General features: G+C 40.7%; 1 protein-coding gene across 14 annotated transcripts in view; it reads right to left on the bottom strand.

Annotated features, from left to right (window-relative positions):
* The window catches only part of GLT1D1 (glycosyltransferase 1 domain containing 1), a 173876-nt gene that overhangs the window by 106798 nt on the left and 43311 nt on the right, over nucleotides 1-23767 (bottom strand). For 10 of the 14 annotated variants that reach the window (XM_044930293.2, XM_044930294.2, XM_044930295.2 and 7 more), the window contains 5 exons: nucleotides 21630-21689; nucleotides 16712-16748; nucleotides 14481-14537; nucleotides 1974-2069; nucleotides 851-900 (listed from right to left, as the gene is read on the bottom strand). In XM_044930293.2, the coding sequence (XP_044786228.1) occupies nucleotides 851-900; nucleotides 1974-2069; nucleotides 14481-14537; nucleotides 16712-16748; nucleotides 21630-21689 (300 nt within the window). Of the gene's footprint in view, nucleotides 1-850; nucleotides 901-1973; nucleotides 2070-14480; nucleotides 14538-16711; nucleotides 16749-17469; nucleotides 18406-21629; nucleotides 21690-23767 lie in introns of those variants that run through there. The other 4 variants (XM_025267824.3, XR_006545587.2, XR_006545590.2 and 1 more) reach the window with 2 other exon arrangements.

Genomic DNA, 23767 nt, shown 5'->3' with positions numbered 1-23767 from the left:
GCAGGGGACGTGAGTTCGATCCCTGGTCCGAGAACCAAGATGCTACATTTCATGAGGCAACTAAGCCCGTGCTCTGCAACAAAGGAAGACACCGCAGTGAGAAGCCCTCGCCCCACAACTAGAGAGTAGCCCCTGTTCACAGTAACTAGAGAAAGTCCATGCAGAAAAGAAGAGCTCAACAAAGATCAGCATAGCCAAAAATAAAATAAAACAACAACAACAAAAACACAGCCTTGGTAACAATCGAAAAAAAAAAAGAATCGACTCCGTAACAGATCACCTGCTTCCTCCAGATCTGCCAATGGGGAGCGGGGGTGTCCGGAGTCCCAGGGAGATGAGAAGCAGCACCCCCAAGCCCTTCCACTGACCTCTGTTCCCCGGACAATGGCCACGGTCAGCCAAGGACATCCCCCACTGAAGACTTTATTTCTCGTGCTTATGGATCTTTATTCTCCACCCTACTTGGCTTCTAACTGCATGTCAATTACCTAATCCAGTGCTTGGGTGAACAGCTCCATGTCTGTTGAGCACTTCCAATGAGTTTCAAAGATGATCTGGACCACATGTAACATCTATCTTATATACTGACTTAGACAAACTTTCTTTATATGCCTCTAGTCCCGAGAGAATCCATTACTTACCCTTTGTAGCATTAAATTAATTGTAAAGACTTATAAAGCATCATCATCTCTAACCTTGGTCTGCTGTTCATTTTTTAGAAGGCAAACAGGCTTTATTTGCTTAAGAAAGAAATCAAATATGGGTGAGAAAAGTAACTAATTTTACAAAATGTCTAAAAAGAATGGAGGAAAATAGAGATGAGATCAAGGATCACAGCAAATCAACTTACTTCAGGACCAACAATAACCATGTAAATGTTGGGCTCTTCTTGATGCCATTCTTGGGGAGAAAAAAGAAAAAAAAAGACTTTTAAAATGGTTTTAAGTCACAGCTGAAAACATAAGTCAGTTCAATATTAATTGTGCTACAATATAAATTCTTTCATATCATTTTGCTTTCATATTAGTCAACTTATAATGATTTGAAATGTAAGTATTGGACATTTTATGGTTTAAAGGAAAACTTTTTTTCTAGACCATTGCATATTATTCAGATATCTAATTTATTTATTTATTAGGTAGTTAGGATGCATATCGGAGAAGGCAATGGCAACCCACTCCAGTACTCTTGCTTGGAAAATCCCATGAATGGAGGCGCCTGGTAGGCTGCAGTCCATGGGGTAGCTAAGAGTCGGACGCGACTGAGTGACTTCACTTTCACTTTTCACTTTCATGCATTGGAAGAGGAAATGGCAACCCACTCCAGTGTTCTTGCCTGGAGAATCCCAGGGACGGCAGGGCGTGGTGGGCTGCCGTCTATGGGGTCGCACAGAGTCAGACACAACTGAAGCAACTTAGCAGCAGCAGCAGCAGTAGGATGCATATGCCATCGTAACTCAATATGGACTTTAGTATACACTGGAGTCTATAGACTAACTTAAGCAGTGCAACAAAACTCCAAATGTATCATACAAGTTGGCATGTGTAAATTATTTCCAGGTAAAATTATTTTAGCCTTATCATTATTGGCTATTTTTTATATCTCAGAAGCTGAGAAGATCCCTTGGAGAAAAGAAATGGGAACCCACTCCAGTATTCTTGACTGGGAAATCCCATGGACAGAGGAGCCTGGTGGGCTATAGGAACCCACGGGATTGCAAAAAGGTCAGACATGACTGGGCGACTAAACAACAACAGCAAAACAGAAGCCAAGGTTACAGGAAGGTAGAAAACAACTGAAATGACTACACAGTGTGATTATTTTTCTGGTTGTTTCCAAAGCAACAATCTAGAAACAGTTCTGCTGGTGGGGAAAAAAAAAAAATGAGAAATCTCAAAGTCCTAAGGAGAGACCTGCAAAGATGGGAACCCCAGTGGAATCCCGCAGACGAGGGGTCACCCGAGAACACATACCGGAAAATGCATCCACCAAATAGAGAGGGTCTTTCACTTGTCTGAGTCCACAGATCAGGAGAAACACGTGTAGATTGTCAGCACTTTGGTTAATCTCTGCAACAGAAGAGTTCAGGGTATATTCAAAGGAGAGAACGCAGCTCCATGACCTGATGACAAGAAAGGCTCTGACCTTTCAGCCAGCTGTGCCCATACCAAACCTGTATTTTCATTTCACTGCATGAACTAACAGTTCTTCTGATGGCTCAGCCTGAGCTGAGCCTGGCCTAATAAACATAAAGGTACTTCCCACTGCAATGCAGGGGAGGGGGCAACAGAGAACTGAGTCAGTTATTACTGAAACGTCAGCCATCAGTCATAGAAAATATTTCCGTGAAATTCCAGTTAAGAAGAATGTCTTCTTTATGTAACCAGAAAAATGGTTTATATAGGAATGTCCTCTTAAGTTCATATATTAGTACATATACACACCCACAGATAGAGAAAAGTTTTGGTTTGCCATTTGAAAGCTATCATGTAAGGCTGGGGCTTCCCAGATGGTTCTAGTGGTAAAGAACCAGCCTGCCAATGCAGAAGACTTAAGAGACATGGGTTTGATCCCTGGATCAGGAAGATTCTCTGAAGAAGGGAATGGCTACCCACTCCAGTATTCTTGCCTGGAAAATGCCATGAACTGTAGCCTGCCAGGCTCCTAGGGCTACAGTCCATGGGGCCACAAAGATTTGAACACAACTGAGCTCACACACACACACACACACAAGTAAAACACATTCATTGTGGTCCCTTTCAAGAAAAGGTGGAACCCATTTCCCCACCCCTAGATGCTGGGCTCACCTGGTGACTTGCATTAATTACACAGCAAGGGGGGACTTCCCTAGTGGTCCAGTGGCTAAGACTCTGAGCTCCCAGTACAGGGGGTCGGGGTTTGATCCCTGGTCAGGGAACTAGATCCCACATTTTGCAACTAAGACTCAGTGCAGCCAAATAAAGAAATAATATTAAAAAAAAAAAATAACAGAGCAAGTGAAAGTGATTCCCAAGTCCTGGTCTTGAAGGCTGGTGTCCAGTGCCCTCACCCATTGGGACATGTGTGCATGCATGTTAAGTTGCTTCAGTTGTGTCAAATTTGTGACCCTAGAGACTATAGCCTGCTAGGCTCCTCTTGTCCATGGTATTCTCCAGGCGAGAATCCTGGAGTGGGTTGTCATGCCCTCCTCCAGGGGATCTTCCCAACCCAAGAATTGAACCTGCGTCTCCTGTGTTGCAGGCAGATGTTTTACCCACCGAGCCACCTGGGAAGCCCCCACCCATTGGGACACTGCTGCCTCATAGTCAGGCTGGGCTGCCTCCTTAAAAGTATACTTGGTGGAGAGAGACTCAGCCACTCATGCAGGACCTTTCAGGCCTCAGCCTAACTTACAAGTGAGCCCAATACACACAGAGGAAGCAGAGATGAGCCAAGTCCAAACTGTGCTTGTGTGCTAAGTTGCTTCAGTCCTGTCTGACTCTTTGCGACCCTATAGACTGTGGCCCACCAGGTTCCTCTGTCCATGGAATTCTCCAGGCAAGAATACTGGAAAGTGAAAAGAAAGTGAAAGTGAAGTCGCTCCGTCGTGTCCGATTCATTGCGACTCCTTGGATTGTAGCCCACCAGGCTCCTCCATCCATGGGATTTTCCAGGCAAGAATACTGGAGTGGGTTGCCATGCCCTTCTCTAGGGGATCTTCCCAACCCAGGGATCAAACTCAGGTCTCTTGCATTGCAGGCAGATTCTTTACCATCTTAGCCACCAGGAAGGCCCCAAGTCTAAATCACCAAGCCACAAAATCATAAGAAAATACATTGTGATTGTTTTAAGTCATCATATGCTGAGGTGGTTTGTTACACAGCCATATCACAGGGTCAACAGACAGTATTAGTATCATTAACCCCAGTGAACCTAAAACTTCATCATTTGCAAATGCATATAACTGGACATAAAACCATGCAAGGAGAAAGTGTTCATTCATACATTTCATTTCATTCATCCAGTTCTTTTTTTGTTGTACTATTCTGGTTTTGTTTTGTTTTGTTGACCACACTGCACGGTTTGTAGGTATGTGGGTATGGCTGGGTATGGTATGGGTATGTGGGTATGTCTGGGGTCTCCCCAACCAGGGACTAAACTTGTGTCCCCTGCAGTGGAAGCACCGAGTCCTAACCACTAGACTGCCAGGGAAGTCCCCTCATTCATCGAATTCTCAATGGAAACAAGTTCATTTCCTCTGTGACTTTTTTCTTTTTTTAAAAACTCTTTTGGTCATGCCTTGAAGCATGTGGGGTCTCAGTCATTCACCTAGAGATTGAACTCGCTTTCCCTGCATTAGAAGTATAGAGTCTTAACCACTGTACTGCCAGGGAAATCCCTCCTCTGTGCTTTTTTTAGTAACATAATTAGAATAAATGTAATAAGATACATTGAGAGCACATTGACACAATCACAAAAGCTAATAATAATAATAACGCATAACTAGCTCTGGAGAAAATCTTAACTGAAATGTTAAGATTCAGATGTCCTCTTAGAAAACCCTTAAACCTCTCAAGAAAAGCAGGTTCGGAAGACCCTTGGAAAAAAGTGCTCTTCGACGTATCTGTACCCCAGGGTCCCTAGGAAAGCCAACCTTGTAAGAAAATAATCCATAATCGATAACACTGATCTTTAGAATGCTTTGTGACTTATATTGCCATCCTTCAACCATGAGATATAATTGTTTACACACACAGCTACACATATACACAGTACAGTCTCAAAGAATAATTTAGACTTATTATATATCAGGCACTCTGATATTTTCTATTCCATTTCACTTCATTTTTTAAAAGTGCTGGTGCCCAACTCACTGAACTGAGTTTGGGATCCTCCTGGCCCTTCTCCTCCCCGACCTACTAAACTCTAGAAGGAGACAGAGTTAATCCCATATCCCCTTGCTTCTTTTCCCCCACTTCTTCCTGGGCTGGAGATTAAATGTCACAGGAATTCAGAAAAGGACATTAGAACAGGATCAAACAAAGAACCACATGCTTTGTCTTATTTTAGGAATTTTCTAAAAACAAATTTTAAATTAAATGCAGAGACAGCACCTGGGTTTGAGAGCTTATGTGCATTTTTCAGATATACCAACATCATTTTCAGGAAATGAAGTTCAAAAATCCTGATCACACAACCAAGGTCTCAGGGCCCCCTTGGGAACGCATCAATCTGGAGTGATTCCATTTCAGCCTCTCCTGGGGAAATGTTCTATGTTCATTCTCTGATTTTAAAAAAGAACAAAACGGACTGGCCTGTAGAGGCTCGGAGATCAGGCACAGACCCACCTAAACTTTTCAGTGGATTTCATCTTCTCATTTTAACCCAAAACTTATTTTTCTTCTCTTGACTTTTCCTCTAAGATCCAGGATTCACATGAACCAAGGTTTGAACTCATCCTTTAAACACCCATTTACGTGTCTTTCCAATATTACCATTTCCTAGAGAATGGTATTTTTATCTTCTAAACAAAATGTGTCATTTTCATGGTCTGACACCATATCGGTCGCGACAGACTAAGCACCACACTCCAAGTCCTCTAAGTTTGTTCCAGAACAGAAACCCAATCCTTCTTAAAATCACTTTCTTTACTGCTTTCTATTCCAGCAGCTCTTATTTTGTTGTTGTTGTTGTTCTTGAAAAAAATTCAAGAACTTCTGCTGAGTGATCAGACTTAGTGAATGTTAAGTTGAAAAATCTGTTTTGGGGGGCTGTGAATGCAGAAAGAGATCTAATAACAGGAATTTTCCATCTGAAAAACAAGTGAGTTTTCCTCAGAGCAGCCCGAGGAAGGAAAATATGACCATCTATCTGAGTTGGCATATTAGAGTATCCATATAGGAATACTGAGTTTTAAAGGAGAGAGAAAAATAAACAACGAAAATAAAAATAAAGTGAGAATAAAACCCAAGAAGGTGTGGCCAGGTCAAGTGTTTACAGTTTCAGGATTGATGACCTTCGAGGCACCGTTACTCTACATGCATTAGTTACTGGTATTGAAAAACAAAAATTAGAACTTCCCCCATGGTCCAGTGCTTAAGACTGCATGCCCAGTGCACAGGGGCCTGGGTTTGATCCCTAGTCAAAGAACTGTATCCCACATGCTGCCACTAAGCCGCATGGTGCAACCAAGATCGAAGATCCCACACGCCACATCTAAGACTTGGTGCAGTCAAACAAATAAATAAAAATCAAAGCAAAAATCATGGATGATGGAACCATAACAACATGCAAGACGTACCTGAAAACTCAAAGACCAGGTCACTAACCTGATGTCTAGACACATACCTCTGGATCAGAAGTGTGACTATCACGTGAATAATGCCACTTGGTGCCTTTTGGGCTTTCCTGGTGGCTCAGACAGTAAATAATCCGACTGTAATTCAGGAGACCTGGTTTCAAGCCCTGGGTTGGAAAGATCACTGGAGAAGGGAACAGCAACCCACACCAGTATTCTTGCCTGGAGAATCCCACAGACAGAGGAGCCTGGTGGGCTACAGTCCACGGGGGTAGCAGAGTTGGATACAACTAAGCGACTAACATTTCACTTTCTTTAGTGCCTTTACTCTATTTTATTCTTTATTTGTTCCTAGTTGACCTATTTTAACATGGAATCTGGTTGGCATAAAACTGATTTAATGTTTTAAACTAAGGAGATTTAGAAATATAACTGAACATTCTCAGCAAACCTAAGGTGTACCTTAAAGGAGAATGCATCCTAAAACTGACATCAGATGTTTAAGAAGGTAACTATAAACCCTGGGGATTAATCAGCTATCTGCCTATTTAAACCAAACATTCATTAAGACCCTTCCCCAGCCACCCATACTGAGTGAAGTAAGTCAGAGAAGGAGAAATACGATATCCTGTATGTGAGGAATCTGAAAAGAAATGGCACAAATGAACTTATTTACAAAACAGAAACAGATTCATGGACTTAGTGAAGAAACCTGTGGTTGCCAGTAGGGAAGAATGGGAGGAAGAGACGGAAAGTTTGGGATGGACATGTACACGCTGCTATATTTAAAATGGATAACCAACAAGGACCTACTGTATAGCACAGGGAACTCTGCTCAATGTTATATGTCAGCCTGGATGAGAGGGGAGTTTGGGGGAGAATGGATATATGTATATGTATGGCTGAGTCCTTTAGGTGTCCATCTGAAACTATCACAACATTGTTAATCGGCTACACTTCCATATAGAATAAAGAGTTAAAAAAAAAAAAAACAACTTTGATTTTAAGGTGAATCATTCATAGGAATCCAGAAGATGAGTAACTGATCACTAACAGTCTTCATCAAATTCATTACAACCTTTTTTTAATGGCAGCACTGCAGCACACAGGGATCTTAGATCCCCGACCGGGAATCGAACCCATGCCCCCTGCAGTGGAAGTGTAGTGGCCTTATCATTGGACCACCAGAGAAGTCGCTCACTGTAACTTCTGTTTTCACTGTCTCAGGGGTGGAAGTGACAAAACACAATCACAAATTTCGAATTCTCCAGAGGACAGCATTAAAGACAGAAGATGGGTGAGAAAGATGCTCCATCTCTGGAGTCTGAACTCCAGAACTGACAAAGATGAACGACCATACAAATGAGAACAGACATCTGATCATAAAACCCAGAGTCGCTGCTGAATTCTCCATCTTATCCTTAAGCCATTATCCAACAGTCAGCTCCCGCAGCCACAACCACAGCTCCCCTAAGCCCATCTATTCTGAATACATTTACACCTTCTAATTGCACACATTAAGAATGGACTGCAGCCGAGCAGGTCTCCAGAGGGAATGTTGTCTAAGGAGTATTTAAAATCTCCTGGCTGTTCCGTTAATCACTCAACAGTAAGACCGATGAAACAAGCAAACATTAGGCTACAGAACTGGATGACAAATCACCCTCTTTTTGGAAATTATGAATCTTAGTTACCCCGCAACGGTGACCTGTGATACACAGATGATGGAATAACCTTACAGCAGGCGATTTAAAACAGGCCCGCAGGTTCTGAATAATGGCTTACACTTCCTGACATGATAAAGCAATCGGACCGCATGGGTTCATTTGTAATGCTGACAACAGCTCTGCCACTGTAGCCGAGATTGATGTAAAACACTTGGAAAATTATTTCTCATCAAATGCTTGAAAATGCCTTCTTTCCAAGGGAATGGAATTCAAGGGAATGGAATGGAGTACGTGGTGGAGGTTCTGTTTGAAGATTTTGGAGCAATAACAGGCCGGGGTGTCTTCCTGTTTGCTGCGGGTAGGGCACTGATTTTGCATTTTCACGCTCTTCTCTGACATTTATAGCAGGACCTGCAACTTCAGCTTCCTCTAAAGATACCCTTGCACTGTTGTCTTTAAGGAGAAGCATTTCAGGTTAAAAGAGATGAATCCTTAGGCTTCAAAGTGCATTTGCTGAGATAATTCTATTTTTTCTTTTTTAATTTTGTGGCTGCCTCGGATCTTGGTTGCAATGCACCGGCTTCTCTAGTTGTGGCCCACGGGCTTAGTGGGCTTGGTTGCCCTGCATCACGTGGGATCTTAGTTGCCTGACCAGGGATTGAACCCATGTCCCCTGCATTGGAGGGTGGATTCTTAACCATTAGACCACCAGGGAAGTCCTTGCTGAGATTATTATAGCTATTCTAGCACCTTCACCAGAATTACTGGGCTGATCAGCCTGTAAGGCAGTTATAATCCCAAGCAGCTTATGCTTATGGGCTTCATCTGTGGACAACTTAACTTTCTACACTTAAAGATCCTGTACAATAAAATTTTGCTTAAATACCATGATTATGCTTCGATCATACCAAGCACAAAAAACACAATGGCACCATACATAGGGAAAATGGAACTCTCAGAGCTTCACTGATGGACATGCACCCTGATGGCATCTCTCCGAGGGACCATCACACAAAACGTATGAAAGCTCTGGTTAAATGCATAATCTAATCCAGCAATTCTTTCTCTAGGAATTGCTCCTAAGAAAACATTTGGGCAGACATATGAAGATTAAAATCCTAGCACTTTCATCACTGCATATCAAAAAGGTTTTAAAAAATCTAAATGCCCTGGACTTCCCTAGTGGTACAGTAGTTAAGAATCTGCCTGCCAACGCAGGGGACATGGGTTCTATCTTTGGTCTGAGAAGATTCCACATGCTATGGAACAGCTAAAGCCCATGCACCACAACTGTTGAGCCCACATTCTAGAGCCTAAGTGCTGACACAACTGAAGCCCGTGTGCCTAGAGCCTGTGTTCCGCAACAAGAGAAACCACCGCAACGAGAGGCTCGTGCACCACAACGAAGAATAGCCCCCATTCACTGCAACTAGAGAAAGCCCTCGTGCAGCAACAAAGACCCAGGGCACACAAAAATAAAAATAGTAAATAAAATTGTTTAATAAATAATGAAAATCTAAATGTCCAACAAAAAGGATTGTTTGAATACATTTATAGTATTTTAAATACAAAAAAGGAATTAAGAACATGATGTAATTAGAATAAATAAATAATAAGATTTCAAGATATAATGCCAATGTACAGAAACCAAATGTATCTCTATATACTAGCAACAACTAAAATTCAAAACTGAAATTAAAAAAAAAACCTTCATAATACATCAAAAATAATAAAATTCTTACAAATATTTTTTAAAGACATGAAAGAAACCATTATGTTTCTTTACAAACCATTATGAAGATAAATAAGAGCCAAGCAAATGGAAAGATATATCATGTTCAGAGATTTTAAGACAAATTCTCCAAGCCAGGCTTCAGCAATATGTGAACCGTGAATTCCAGATGTTCAAGCTGGTTTTAGAAAAGGCAGAGGAACCAGAGATCAAATTGCCAACATCCACTGGAGCATCAAAAAAGCAAGCGAGTTCCAGAAAAACATCTATTTCTGCTTTATTGACTATGCCAAAGCCTTTGACTGTGTGCATCACAACAAACTGTGGGAAATTCCGTAAGATATGGGCATACCAGACCACCTGACCTGCCTTTTGAGAAACCTATATGCAGGTCAGGAAGCAAGAGTTAGAACTGGACATGGACAACAGACTGGTTTCAAACAGGAAAAGGAGTACGTCAAGGCTGTATATTGTCACCCTATTTATTTAACTTATATGCAGAGTACATCATGAGAAACGCTGGGCTTGAGGAAGCACAAGCTGGAATCAAGATTTCCGGGAGAAATATCAATAACCTCAGATATGCAGATGACACCACCCTTATGGCAGAAAGTGAAGAAGAACTCAAGAGCCTCTTGATGAAAGTGAAAGAGGAGAGTGAAAAAGTTGGCTTAAAGCTCAACATTCAGAAAACTAAGATCATGGCATCTGGTCCCATCACTTCATGACAGATAGATGGGGAAACAGTGGAAACAGTGGCTGACTTTGTTTCTCTGGGCACCAAAATCACTGCAGACGGCAAATGCAGCCATGAAATTAAAAGACACTTACTCTTGGAAGGAAAGTTATGACCAACCTAGACAGCATATTCAAAAGCAGAGACATTACTTTGCCAACAAAGGTCCGTCTAGTCAAGGCTATGGTTTTTCCAGTGGTCATGTATGGATGTGAGAGTTGGACTATAACGAAAGCTGAGCACCGAAGAATTGATGCTTTTGAACTGTGGTGTTGGAGAAGACGCTTGAGACTCCCTTGGACTGCAAGGAAATCCAACCAGTCCATCCTAAAGGAGATCAGTCCTGGGTGTTCACTGGAAGGACTGATGTTGCAGTTGAAACTCCAATACTTTGGCCACCTGATGTGAAGAGTTGACTCATTTGAAAAGACCCTGATGCTGGGAAAGATTGAGGACAGGAGGAGAAGGGGGATGACAGAGGATGAGATGGCTGGATGGCATCACCTACTCAATGGACATGGGTTTGGGTGGACTCCGGGGGGTTGGTGATGGCCAGGGAGGCCTGGTGTGCTGCAGTTCACGGGGTCGCAAAGAGTCGGACACGACTGAGTAACTGAACTGAATTGCTAAGATATCAAATATTTCTAAAATAATCTATAGATTCAGTGCAACAAGATTTTATAGAAACTGACAAGATGATTCTAAAATTTTTATATGGGTATGCAAACAACCTAGAAGAGCTAAAACAATTCTGAAACAAAGTCATAGCCTAACACTGCCTGATTTCTAGATGTACCATAAATCTACAGCAACAAGACAGCATGATACTGACGTCAGAGTGGGTATATACAGATACACTGGAGAAGAGAATGGCAACCCACTCCAGTATTTTGCCTGGAGAATTCCAACGACAGAGGAGCCTGGTGGGCTATAGTCCATGGGCTCACAAAGAGTTGGACACAACTGAGCGACTAACAACAATATACAGGCACATAAAAGAACACATACAGTAAACTCATTCTCAGCAAAGGGACTAGAGCAACTCGTTGAAAAGAATTTTCAGTGATATTGGAATTTATAGGAAAAAAATGAATTTCAATCCCTGTCTCCTACCATAACACAAAAATTAATTTCAGAAGGATCACAATCCTAATGGAAAAGCTAAGACTTCTGGAGAAGAAAATAAGGAAAATATTTTTTTGACCTTAGGGTAAGCCCATTTCTTAGATAGGACTCCAAGAGACTAACCATTAAAGAAAAAATTGATAAGCTAGACTTCAACAAAATTTAAAACCTCTGCTTTTCAAAAGACATGGTTAAGAACACAAAAAGGTAAACCAGAGAATGAAAGAAAATATTCACAATCTATGTATCACAATCTTTTCTGACAGAAAGCTTGTGCCCATGTGCTTCCCTTGTGGTCCAATGGTTAAGAAATCACCTGTCAGTGCGGGGGACGTAGGTTCAACCCCTAGTCCGGGAAGATTCTACAAGCTGCGGAGCAACTAAGCCCGTGTGCCACAACTACTGAGCCTGCACGCCTAGAGCCTGTGCTCCACAACAAGAGAAGCCACCACAGTGAGAAGCCTGCTCACTGCAACCAGAGTAGCCCCCACTTCCTGTAACTAGAGAAAGCCCCCTTACAGCAACCAAGACCCAGCACAACCAAAAAAAAGACAGATCTGTCAACATTAAAAAAAGAGAGAGAGAGAGTGAGCTTTTATCCAGAACAACAACAAATAAATTTAAAAACTATCAGTAGATCGAGAATTAAAAGACAACACGCTAAAAAATTTGGGCAAAAGTCTTGGCTAGACATCTCACCAAAGAAGACACATGAATGGCCAACACCATAGTCAGATACCAATTCATTATCACCTAGGATAACTACAATTGAATAGTCTGAAAACACCAATTGTTGGCAAGGATGTGCCATAACTAGACCTCTCACCAGTGTCTGTGGAAGTGTAAGATAGTTTTGAAAGTGTAAAGTATAAAACACTTTCAAAAAGTGTTTGACTGTTCTTTTATAAAGTTAAGCATGTATCCACCCTATACTCAAGCTATTGAACTTGCAGGCTTTATCCAAGAGAAATCCCAACAAAGGTCACCAGATTTCGTGTACAAACGTGTGGAGAGTGGTTTTATTTATAACAGCTAAAAATGGAAAGCAACCCAAAGTGAAAGAAAGTGAAAGTCACTCAGTCATGTCCGACTCTTTGCAACCCCATGGACTAGAATTTAATTTAGTATTTAATTTAATTTAATTCTCCAGGCCAGAATACTGGAGTGGGTAGACTTTCCCTTCTCCAAGGGATCTTCCCAACCCAGGGATCAAACCCAGGTCTCCCACATTGCAGGTGGATTCTTTACCAACTGAGCCACAGGGGAAGCCCAAGAATACTGGAGTGGGTAGCCTATCCCTTCTGCAGGGGATCTTCCTGAAACAGGAATCAAACCAGGGTCCCCTGCATTGCAGGCGGATTCTTTACCAACTGAGCTATCAGGGAAGCCTGCCCAAAAGTCCATCAATAGGAGAATGAAGAAACAAACTGTGACACATCCATACAAGGAACAGTGGAATACGACTCAACAATAAAAAAGGAAGAACTACAGATACATCAACCTACAAGACGGATGAATCTCAAAAACATTACGTTGAGCAAAAAAGATGCCAGACATGAACAGTATTTACTGTATGATTCTACTGAGATGAAGTTTAAGACTAGGTAAAACTAACTGAGGATGATAGAAACTGGAATAGAGTTCCTTACAGAAGGATGGGAATTAAATATGGAAAAGCACAAGAGGGAACTTTCTTGAGTCGTGGAATGGTGATCTGTCTGGATTAGGGTATGTATACATTTGTCAGAAATCATCTAATTCTACATCTAACTCTACATAGAATGAGAAGTCTATATCTCATTCCCTATAAATATTACTTTAGTTCAGAAATTTTTAAGAAAGAATAAGTTAGAGCATATTGTTATTAACATAATGAATACAGCATGTTAGAGCAGCAAATATAGCTTGACTGCACTTTTGTCTTCAAAAATCATTATATATAGGGTTATTTGTACACATGTATTATTTAAACATTAAAATATAAAACCATATCTACATTGTATATAACTCATATATTATCAATATAAATAGATATCACACATAATTATGTATGTATAATAAATATCACATCTTTATATATTTAATATACGATCATATCACTTTAATATATATGATGATAATATCATATATATGATATTAATACATTAATATATATTAATATATAATACATTAATACAGCTGTAACATTGATATTGAGGAGGGCATGGCAACCCACTCCAGTATTCTTGCCTGGAGAATCTCATGGATTAAGGAGCCTGGAGGGCTACAGTTCATAGCGTTGCAAAGAGACAGACATGACTGAAGCAATTTAGTACGCAGCACACAGAGCACAATACTGGTATTATACATAAATTTATGAAAAGCATTAATACGCATATAAAACTGTTGAGAAAGATATATCAATATTTGGCAGAAAATAACAAAATTCTGTAAAGCAATTATCATTCAATTGAAAAATAAATAAAATTTTTTAAAAAGATAAATCAAAACACTAATAGCAGTTCCTTTTGGGTGCTGAGATTTCACGTGGTTTAAAATTTTTTTTCTCAATTTGATATCCTTTTCAAAAATTTTTTATCATGGTGACTTACTATGTGTGTAGCTAATAAAGATACATCAAATGAACACAGGAGGTCGGCATCCTTAATAAGAACAGCTGTCACATGATACTAAACATCTGAGGGGTTGTCCCAAGAGCAGCATCAGAAAGGCTGGTGTTACTCTTCCTCTTGCATTCCACCTGCATCCCCAGGTTCATGGGGATGAGACCACTGATGGGGAGAAACAAAGCTTGTTCTAATTGTGCCTTGCCCCTTCCCACTGTTTCACCCAGTTTCTTTGACCCTGACAGCTCCTTCTTCAAAACCACATGAACCTAGCAAGAAACTGATGCATTGACAAGATGCACATGTCAAAGTCCTACTGGAAGATCTCATCTCTTACCTGAACACTGAAGAAAAGTATTCCAGTTAAAGGCGGTGTTCGGCACTGTTGCAATTCCTGGGTCAAAGGAAAGAGATCAGAGGAAAGTTCACGTTGTTGAAACATAGCCAGTTATTTTGCGTTGACATTTTAAAAACTGTCACACTCGGCTCTCATACAAAATTAAAGTTCGGAGGGCTTCATTGAATTTCCACTAATCTCTCCAAGCCCCTGAGGTTTAAAAATGAGCCTATGAGGGACTTCCCTGGTGCTCCAGTGGTTAGGACTCCATGCTTCCACTGCAGGGGGCACAGGTTTGATCCCTGGTAGGGGAACTAAGATCCTGCATGCCGCGTGGTGTGGGAAAAAAAAAAAATTTTAATTAAATTAAAAATAAAATAAAATGAGCCCACAGCTCCCAAGGAGAAAAGATACATCGCTTTCAACCGCACCACCTATTCCTGGGTCAGACTGTCTCTAGATCACAGAAAGCTTGAGTTCCTAAAAAATATTCACTTAGGTAACAAGTATCCAAACCACTACCAACTAAACTCTAAAAGAAATTATCAGGGCTTCCCTGGTGGTTCAGTGGTGAACAATCCATCTGCCAATGCAGGAGACATGAGTTTGATCCCTGGTCCAGTAAGATCCCACGCACAGTGGAGCAAGTAAGCCTGTGTACCACAACTGTTGAGCCTGTGCTCTAGAGCCCGGGAGCTGCAAATGCTGAAGCCCTCTCACCCTAGAGCTTGTACTCCGCAACAAGAGAAGCTACCACAGTGGGAACCCCGTGCAATGAACTAGAGAGTAGTCTCCACTTGCTACTACTAGAGAAAAGACCTCACAGCAAAGAAGACCCAGCACAGCCAAAAATAAATAAATAAAATTATATTTTAAAAAATTACACAGAAATTATATCTATTTAAAATTCCTCATCTCATCCCTCTAAATCATACATGACTGCCTGCTAGCTGTGTGACTTCTTCAGGCAGATTTTCGTTTAAAATGCTCTGAAAAAATGAACACTAAAATGTTTGAAAATCCGGAGGCAACATTTATCTTGAGAGTAGAAAAGACTTAAAAATTTATGGAGTATAAATTACGTCATTGAATCATCTCTCCAAGACACCTCTAAGTTGGCCTTTCACACTGACTAAACAAACAGTAGCTAGTTAAGGGGTGCCCATCCCATGCTGGCCCTGGCACAGAATCTGGGTGGGTATGTTCCACACCCTCCTGGAAACCCTTAAGCCCTGTTAAGCAGGTTGATTCCTCCAGTTTATCTGGCTGGAAACTGAGGTTCACTGAGGTTAATCGGATCCAAAATGACTCAGTGTGTAGGTGTTAGAGGCTGCCAAACCCACGTGGTACATCAAAGCCCGTGTGTTTCCTGTTGCACCACTGTTTTCTGTGGCTATAAACCAGGGGCCACGGAGGAGGAATGGGAGCTTCAACTCCAGGCCTGCCCTGACACAGACACACTCCTTTTATACACACTGAGTCAGCGCATCATTTTAAAATGAGGGCTCCGAGAAAAAGTGTATTTGATGAGTGATTCTGCTTCTGAAATTATCCCTGACACCACCACTCCATTTATACCGTGACAATGGAATGTGTAACTCTGGAAGAAGATGAAGGACAGGGAAGCCTGGCATGCTGCAGTCCATGGGGTCACAAAGAGTCGGCCAGGATTTAGCGGATGAACGACAACAACAATAACAACAATGTGATGTGTATAATGTGGAATTGAACTTGTGACCCTGAGCTCAGCATTGGTTCTAATCTCAGCTTGGACTAAGCTGTGTTCTTCCTGGAACTGTTGATTCCCTGATGTCTATTGTGTGGGTCAGTGTTTTACTAGGTGTGTTTAGGAGATCCTGAGGGTCTCAGGAAAGGATGTCAGAAATCACAACCAGGGCAGGACCCTGGAGAGGGCAGGAAGAGTTGGAATGGAGGCAGAGGGTTCCGGGGCCCCCATCTCAACTCAATATAAATGGAGAAGCTCATCCTTTTCCTTTTGTAAACATATCACTGATAGAGTATTTGTACTCTGTTAAGTGATCTGCAATCTGCATTTTAAATTATTCTTTTATAAGGTTCTCCTTTTTTATCTTAATGATAAAAATAATAAAAATGTACCCATTTTACTGTTTTCAAGTAAATCCCAGACATCATATTATTCCATTTCAGTACGTGTCTGTAAAAGATAAAAGACTTTTTTTTCCTAAATATACATATTTTAAATTTCTTACCTTGACTCTGGACATAGATCTTATCCTTAGCATGTGGCTTTTGAAAAGGGGAGAAAGAGAAAAAAAAAAAAGTAAATTTGATAATCCATTCTCATTGTTTCTTAGAAATAAAATGAAGGTCATAAAAATATCCTCTTGGCAAACATCAAAAATAATCATCTACACAGCTGCTCACAGACTAGTTACTTTATAAGAGCAAAGAATTACCTCTATTTTTAATGGGGGTTAGCCCATTAAAAAATGCAGCATTTCTAAGATAAGAAGCACAAAGATGTCCCTTAAATCAAGCATTATGCATTATTACAAATATCTGTAATATAGGTGCTATGTTAGTCAAAGAGTTATGAAGCTCAGACAGAAAACATGCCAGGGACAAAGCCCATCAAGTGCACATCAGGAGCTGAGGCTGAAGGTCGAAGTTTTGGGTGGAAATGTGGTTTAAGGATACAAGTCCTTGAATAAGAGAGAGTACATTCCCCACCTCTAGAGAAGAAAGGAGGAAGGGGCAGAGGAGAAGGAGGAGGAGGAAGTGAGAAGGAGATGAAGACAAAGAAGGAGGAGAAGATGGAGATGGAGGACGGGAACCAAAGATGTTGAGAAACAGAAGGACAGGCATCAGGGGGGCAGATTCTTCCAGGAGCTGAATGGACTGGTCTTAAGGACCCTGTAAAGCACCTCCCGAAAAGCCTCTTTGACATAAAGGGACAAGGCGATACTTGCATGATCACCTAGATATGGGTCCCCAGAGATAAACTCACTATTCCTGGTGATGTTTTCTGGTGGAACTTCACAAAACTGCTAGAAAGAAAAAGAATCCATTTCTCGAGCTCATATTGAAACAGTGACATAAATATTTTTAAAATCAGGGTTAGACCTCCAAAACGGAAGTTGCAGGAGCCGAGTAAGACATCCGCTTGTAAAGGGCGGCAGGGTCAAGTAGGTTCCGATGGGTGTTTCTCGTAAGTAGCCAAAGATATGGTCACCTGGGTGAAAAAGTCTTAAAAGGTTCCAATGGGTGTTTCTCGTAAGTAGCCAAAGATATGGTCACCTGGGTGAAAAAGTCTTAAAAGGTTCCAATGGGTGTTTCTCATAAGTAGCCAAAGATATGGTCACCTGGGTGAAAAAGTCTTAAAAGGTGCACTTTTTGGCCAGGAGGCCTAAATATCAGCTCCATGCATGAAGTGACTAAACTAGGTAAAGAGTGGCCATCCCAGAAGTCTCCCCCACGCTCAGCTCTGAATGTGTGTGTGTGGTGGGGGGTGCTCCGAGAGGTCCTTAAGGTGACCTGGAGCCCACATTCTGCATGTGATCTGCTGGTCCACTTGACCTTCATCCTCAAATCAGTTTTATGTTTTAGGAAACAAATTCAAGGTGAGGCAGTCCCAAGAAGGGAGAGATAATTGATGAGGAGAAGTAGAAGTTACCCTGCCCTCTCCCTACTGGACAGGAAGTTTCTGGGAGAGGCACCTTCCGGCCATGCTAGGACAACAGCTGATAGGAAGTTGGTACAGGGAGACCAGTCTCGTTTTGATTTTCACCTTAGCATGATATGTTACATTTAACCATCAGAGGCATCTGAGACCTCTAAAAGTCTTGCGTATCCTCCTCAATTCACCATAGAGCAGAGAGGCATCCTTAAAACAAAAAAAACCCTTAAAATAGCAAGCCTCCAAAATACACACACACACACACAAAAGTTTCAAAAACCTCTACTAGTTAAAAAAGATGTTAACTTAAATGGGAAAAAAATGGATAATAGTAACCATTTGATGTCAGAATTTAGCTCAGAGCCCTAAAACATTCCTTTTTGTTTAATTATAATTTCATTAGAAAACTGAAGAAAATTGCATTGGAATGCAGTACAGGCTTAAGAGCATCTCTTCTTTAACCAGCCCTAAAGGCTACAACATTGGGTTAGAAAATGTCTATAAGAAGGATATTGAAGCATGGTAAAAAAAATACACCCAGATGGCATTTTAACTTTTAAGGTAATACAATGTGTTTGACAAAAACACATTCAATATAATTCTATATAAATTCGATTCATGAAAGTCCGGCAACATGGAGTTTATAGCCTTGCTACTGTTTTCATTAGAACTGTGTTGTGCAATTAGAAATACAGAAAACCTCTTTGGGGACCTCCTTGGTGTTCCAGTGATTAGAGTCCACTTTCCTATGCAGGGGACGTGGGTTCGATTCCTGCTGAGGGATCACAGAACTAAGATCCCACATGCCGTGGGGCAACTAAGCCTGCACACCACAGGTAAGACCCAACACAGCCAAATAAATAAATAAACATTTATTCTTAAAAAGATATGCAGGATTTTAAAAAATAAATAAATATACCCCAAAAGCTCCTCTCAAGAAATCTCTTTTGGGCACAAACAAAGATTAATTAATTAAATGGGTATTTCAACTCAATAAACAGAATAAATTGACCCTATGTAGAAACATCTGGGTCTATCTGCTAATCTTTACCAATGTCTATGAGGATTATTTCCCCAGAATCTATTGAACCCCCTCAAGTCTGACATAGGCTTTTAAAACATGTCATAAATGATATCTGAAGATCTTACCCAGGCAAATCAAGAAAATAGAGGCACAGTATAAAAGAAATCTTCATCTGAGTTATTTTCAATCACTAAAAAGCTATCTGGCAAAAGCCAATTGCCTTATATTGATTTTGAAAATCATTCTCTATATTAAAATATTCTAAATACAAATCAGCGTTCTTTGCTCAGTATTTATTGTTGTTTCACTTGCCTTGAAATAACATGAGTTGAAGTCCTTACATATATATCATTTCCTTTGCAAGATGAGCTCACTGATGCATAAAATGAAAAAGAAGACTGTGTATATGTGTGTGTAGGAAGGATGGAGAAGGAAGATTCTCCATTTTTTTTTTCTCCATTTTTAATGTCTATGTGAAACCATTACTTAATTTGACCCACTACTAGATATAAATTGCCTGGAGAATTCCAGGGACCGGGGGAGCCTGGTGGGCTGCCATCTATGGGATTGCACAGAGTCGGACACAACTGAAGTGACTTAGCAGTTAGCACTAGATATAAAAAGCTAAGGCCTTTTTGGATAAATACTTAAAAGTATATGGGACTTTGTAACAAACTTAAATACTCATTTATGCCTTTATATAATGGAATACCGGGAGAAGGCAATGGCACCCCACTCCAGTACTGTTGCCCGAAAAATCCCCTGGACGGAGGAGCCTGGTAGGCTGCAGTCCATGGGGTCGCACAGAATCGGACACAACTGAAGCAACTTAGTAGTAGTAGTATAATGGAATACCAGACAGATGGCAACAACAAAAAAATTTCCCACTCTTTGATTAATATGACCTGAAATTAAACTTTATGCTAAGTGGAAAGCACAATAAATATTATTTTTAAAAATCTGTGCATAGTTTCATCCTCTACAGGTGGCAAAAACCATTAATTTTTATTTTCAATTTCAATACAACTTCTAATGATGGATTTGAGTTCAAAGAAATCATGACTAATAAGTGTAAAACTCTTGAAATATATCACAAAACACAGAAATTGGACAGTTTTCAGGTGACACAGGTCTCTTCTTTTCTCCTTTTTCTTTTTCACCTTAAAAATTGTTTTTAAGCAAGAAAAGAAAATAATGTCCAGGGAATTCCTTGATGGTCCAGTGGTTAGGATTCAGCTTTTTCACTGACAGGGCCCTGGATTCAATCCCTGGTTGGGGAACTAAGATCCTGTAAGCTGAGAGGCAAGCCTAAAAAATAAAAAAGAATTAAAAATAAAAAGGAGGGGACACGACCTTTTCACGGAATTCTTACAACTGAACCAAGCCAAGACTTTTCAAGAAAAGGAAAAAAATCCACGAATGATATGGGGGAGAAATCTGAAAACTAAATTGAGGTCTCACTTCAGGGGATCCAATCTGGAACAGGCAATAAAAATAAAACTAAAACAATCCTGGGCAAAAATCAAGGCATGAATGTGTAATAGGTAATGTAGTCCAGCGATTCAAGAAATAGGAATGCCAACAGGAAAATCCCCAGGAAGATTTTTAAAAAATACAGTTAAATCTATGGAGTAAATAACGTGGAATCGTTGGTGATCTGGGGCTTCCCAGGTGGCGCTAGTGGTAAAGAATCTGCCTGCAGGAGGGCATGGCAACCCACTCCAGGATTCTTGCCTGGAGAATCCCATGGACAGAGGAGCCTGGTAGATTGCAGCCCACTGGGTCGCAAAGAATCGGACACGTCTGAAGCGACTTAGCACATATGCATAGATGATTTTATTCATGCACACATTGCTGATTTTATTCAGGAGCTTCCCCTACCATTCTGTGCCTTAGTAATCTTTTGAATTAGAAGCAATACTTCAGACCATTCCAAAAGTTTGTGCCCCAGGTTATGGGAAATGTTAACTCAGAATCTATACTCTGAAATTGACGAGTTTTTCCATTCTTTGGAAAAACTTAAAAATTTTTCAATTCCCAAGGATCTCACATGGGGGAAAAAATGCAAAGAACACTTGCAGTTCTATCAAGAAATCTCTGAGGGAAGCCAATCATAATAGAAGTTATTAGAAATGATTAGCTTCCTAGGATATGACCAGTCCCTAGAGCTTCCTTTGCAGCCTATTTGCAGGGAGGGCCAGCATTACAAACTAGGGTTTCCAGAGATGAAACAAAGGAAGCAAATGTTTCCTAAGTTTCCACTGTAGTAGAAGCTATAATAAAAGATGTGGTCTGTGTAGCTTCTGTCGATGTGATTTTTCAAAGAGGATCAGATATAAAGCAGTAGGCCATGCAGGAAGAAGAAGAAATAAGCAATTCTCAGGACACCGAACTTCAACGATTAGGCAAGAGGCAGCCCATTCAGATTAGAACAGAACTAACACGGACATTGGCCTTTTGAGCTCACCTGTGCCATGAACCGGGCATATGACAGCCAATGAGATCTGTCTGGCTTTCTGTATTTTAACTTCCAAAAGAACTTTGATGAGTATAGGTACACAATGAAAGGAAAATTACTCTTTAAGTATCGCCTAACTGCTTCCAGAAAGTTATTTTTCTTTAAGGAGTGCCAAGGCAGGGTAGATACACGAGGGCTCTGGAGGCAGGGACTCAGTTTCATAATAAAAAAAAAAAAAAAAAAACTCACTAAAAAGTAACAATGCCAGGAAACTTAGCTCAGCACTAAACTCAGCAAAGAGTACCCATGTGACATGTTGGTTGTTCTGAATCTGATAATTGCATCAAGCAATATTGACTCAAGCTCACGATTTTGTAAAAATAGTTAACAAATAAATATTTGAATTTAGAAAAAGTCCTCTTAGCTGAGTACTTATTAGAAAAAAAGCACATGAACAGTGCAGTTAAACTTTACACAGGCCTGTGGGGTTTTGAACTCAATGGAGACAAATTAAACCACACTCATTGGTTCTGCAGAGAGAAAAGGCTTCAGTTAAGACTATATTCATACCGAATTTGTTTTTAATTATTCTGGTGAAATAGTAACATTTTCTGGTAAAAGCCTGGTGAGTTTAGAGAAAGCTTTCTGAACACAGACTAGAATTAGAAGTGCGCAAATTTGCATTCTGAAGGTCTGTTACTGTGGCAAGAAATCAAAGTTCTTTTTAGACTAGTTTTAAATTTGTACAATGCCTAGATCACAGTTAGACATGTATGGTGAATCAAATTCTTAAACACACCAAATCAAAGGTAAAATATCACAAAACAACAGAGTAGTACTATCCCAAAACATAACCAATATTGAACTTGGGTGGTAAATACTAATGCAGACCTAGTAAAAAGCCCCCTGGGACAGTGCTCCCTTACAAAGTAGGCAGGACGTCACATTAAGGCTGACATAAGTAACATTAAAAAAATAATGACCAGCCCAAACAAAGGCATTCCAACTAAAAGATATAAAACTTTCTTTATCGAAATCCAATCCCACATGCCATGGGGCAACTAAGCCTGTGTGCCACAACTAAGATCTGATGCAACCAAATTAAAAAAAAAAAAAATTAAGAACGTGGCCTCGGCCAAGACAGGTCCTGCTCGTGCCCTAGGTTTCTAGGAAATAATCTATGTGATTCCTAAGGGGCATGTATTGCCTAGGGTGGGGCCAGCCACAGCTAACAGTCTTAGGTGGGGACTGGCAAGCCAGGAAGACCACCATGTGATAGAAGGTGGGACCTTTGGGTCAAGTGGTATCAGTCCACTTGGGAGACTGGATTCAACCATGTAGTCAATGAATCAAGTCTATGTAATGAGCCCCAGTATAAACTTTGGACACCAAACTCGAGTGAGCTTCCTGGGCTAGCAAAACTCTGTGTATACTGTCTCAGATCAATAACTGGAAGGTAATTAATATCTCTGCAAATGGCACGATTTCTTTTTCTCATGGCTGAGTAATATTCCATGGTACATATGTGTCACATCTTCTTTACCCATTCCTCTGTGGATGGATATTTAGGTTGCTTTCGTGTCTTGGCTATTGCAAATAGTGCTGCAATAAGCATTGGGGTGCATATATCTTTCAGAATTATGGTTTTCTCCAGGTATATGCCCACAAGTGGGATTGCTGGGTCATATGGTAGTTCTATTTTTAGTCTGTCATACAGAGTGAAGTCAGAAAGAGAAATATTGCATATTAATTCATATATGTGGAATCTAGAAAAATGGTACAGATGAACTCATTTGCAAAGCAAAAATAGAGACACAGATGTAGAGAATAAACATATGGACACCAAGGCGGGGAAGGAGGGTGGGACGAATTGGAAGATTGGGACTGGTGTATATAAACTGAAGTGAAGTGAAGTGAAGTGAAGTCGCTTAGTCGTGTCCAACTCTTTGCGACACCATGGACTGTAGCCTACCAGGCTCCTCTGTCCGTGGGATTTTCCAGGCAATAGTACTGGAGTGGATTGCCATTTCCTTCTCCAGGTGATCTTCCCAACCCAGGGATCGAACCCAGGTCTCCCACATTGTAGACAGACGCTTTACCGTCTGAGCCACCAGGGAAGTCCCGTACATATACTACTATGTATAAAA

The sequence above is a fragment of the Bubalus bubalis genome, chromosome 17 (assembly GCF_019923935.1).
Source record: "Bubalus bubalis isolate 160015118507 breed Murrah chromosome 17, NDDB_SH_1, whole genome shotgun sequence".
Lineage (NCBI taxonomy): Eukaryota > Metazoa > Chordata > Mammalia > Artiodactyla > Bovidae > Bubalus > Bubalus bubalis.
Note: the sequence above shows the minus strand (reverse complement) of the source record. Positions and strands in the feature narration are given on the sequence as shown.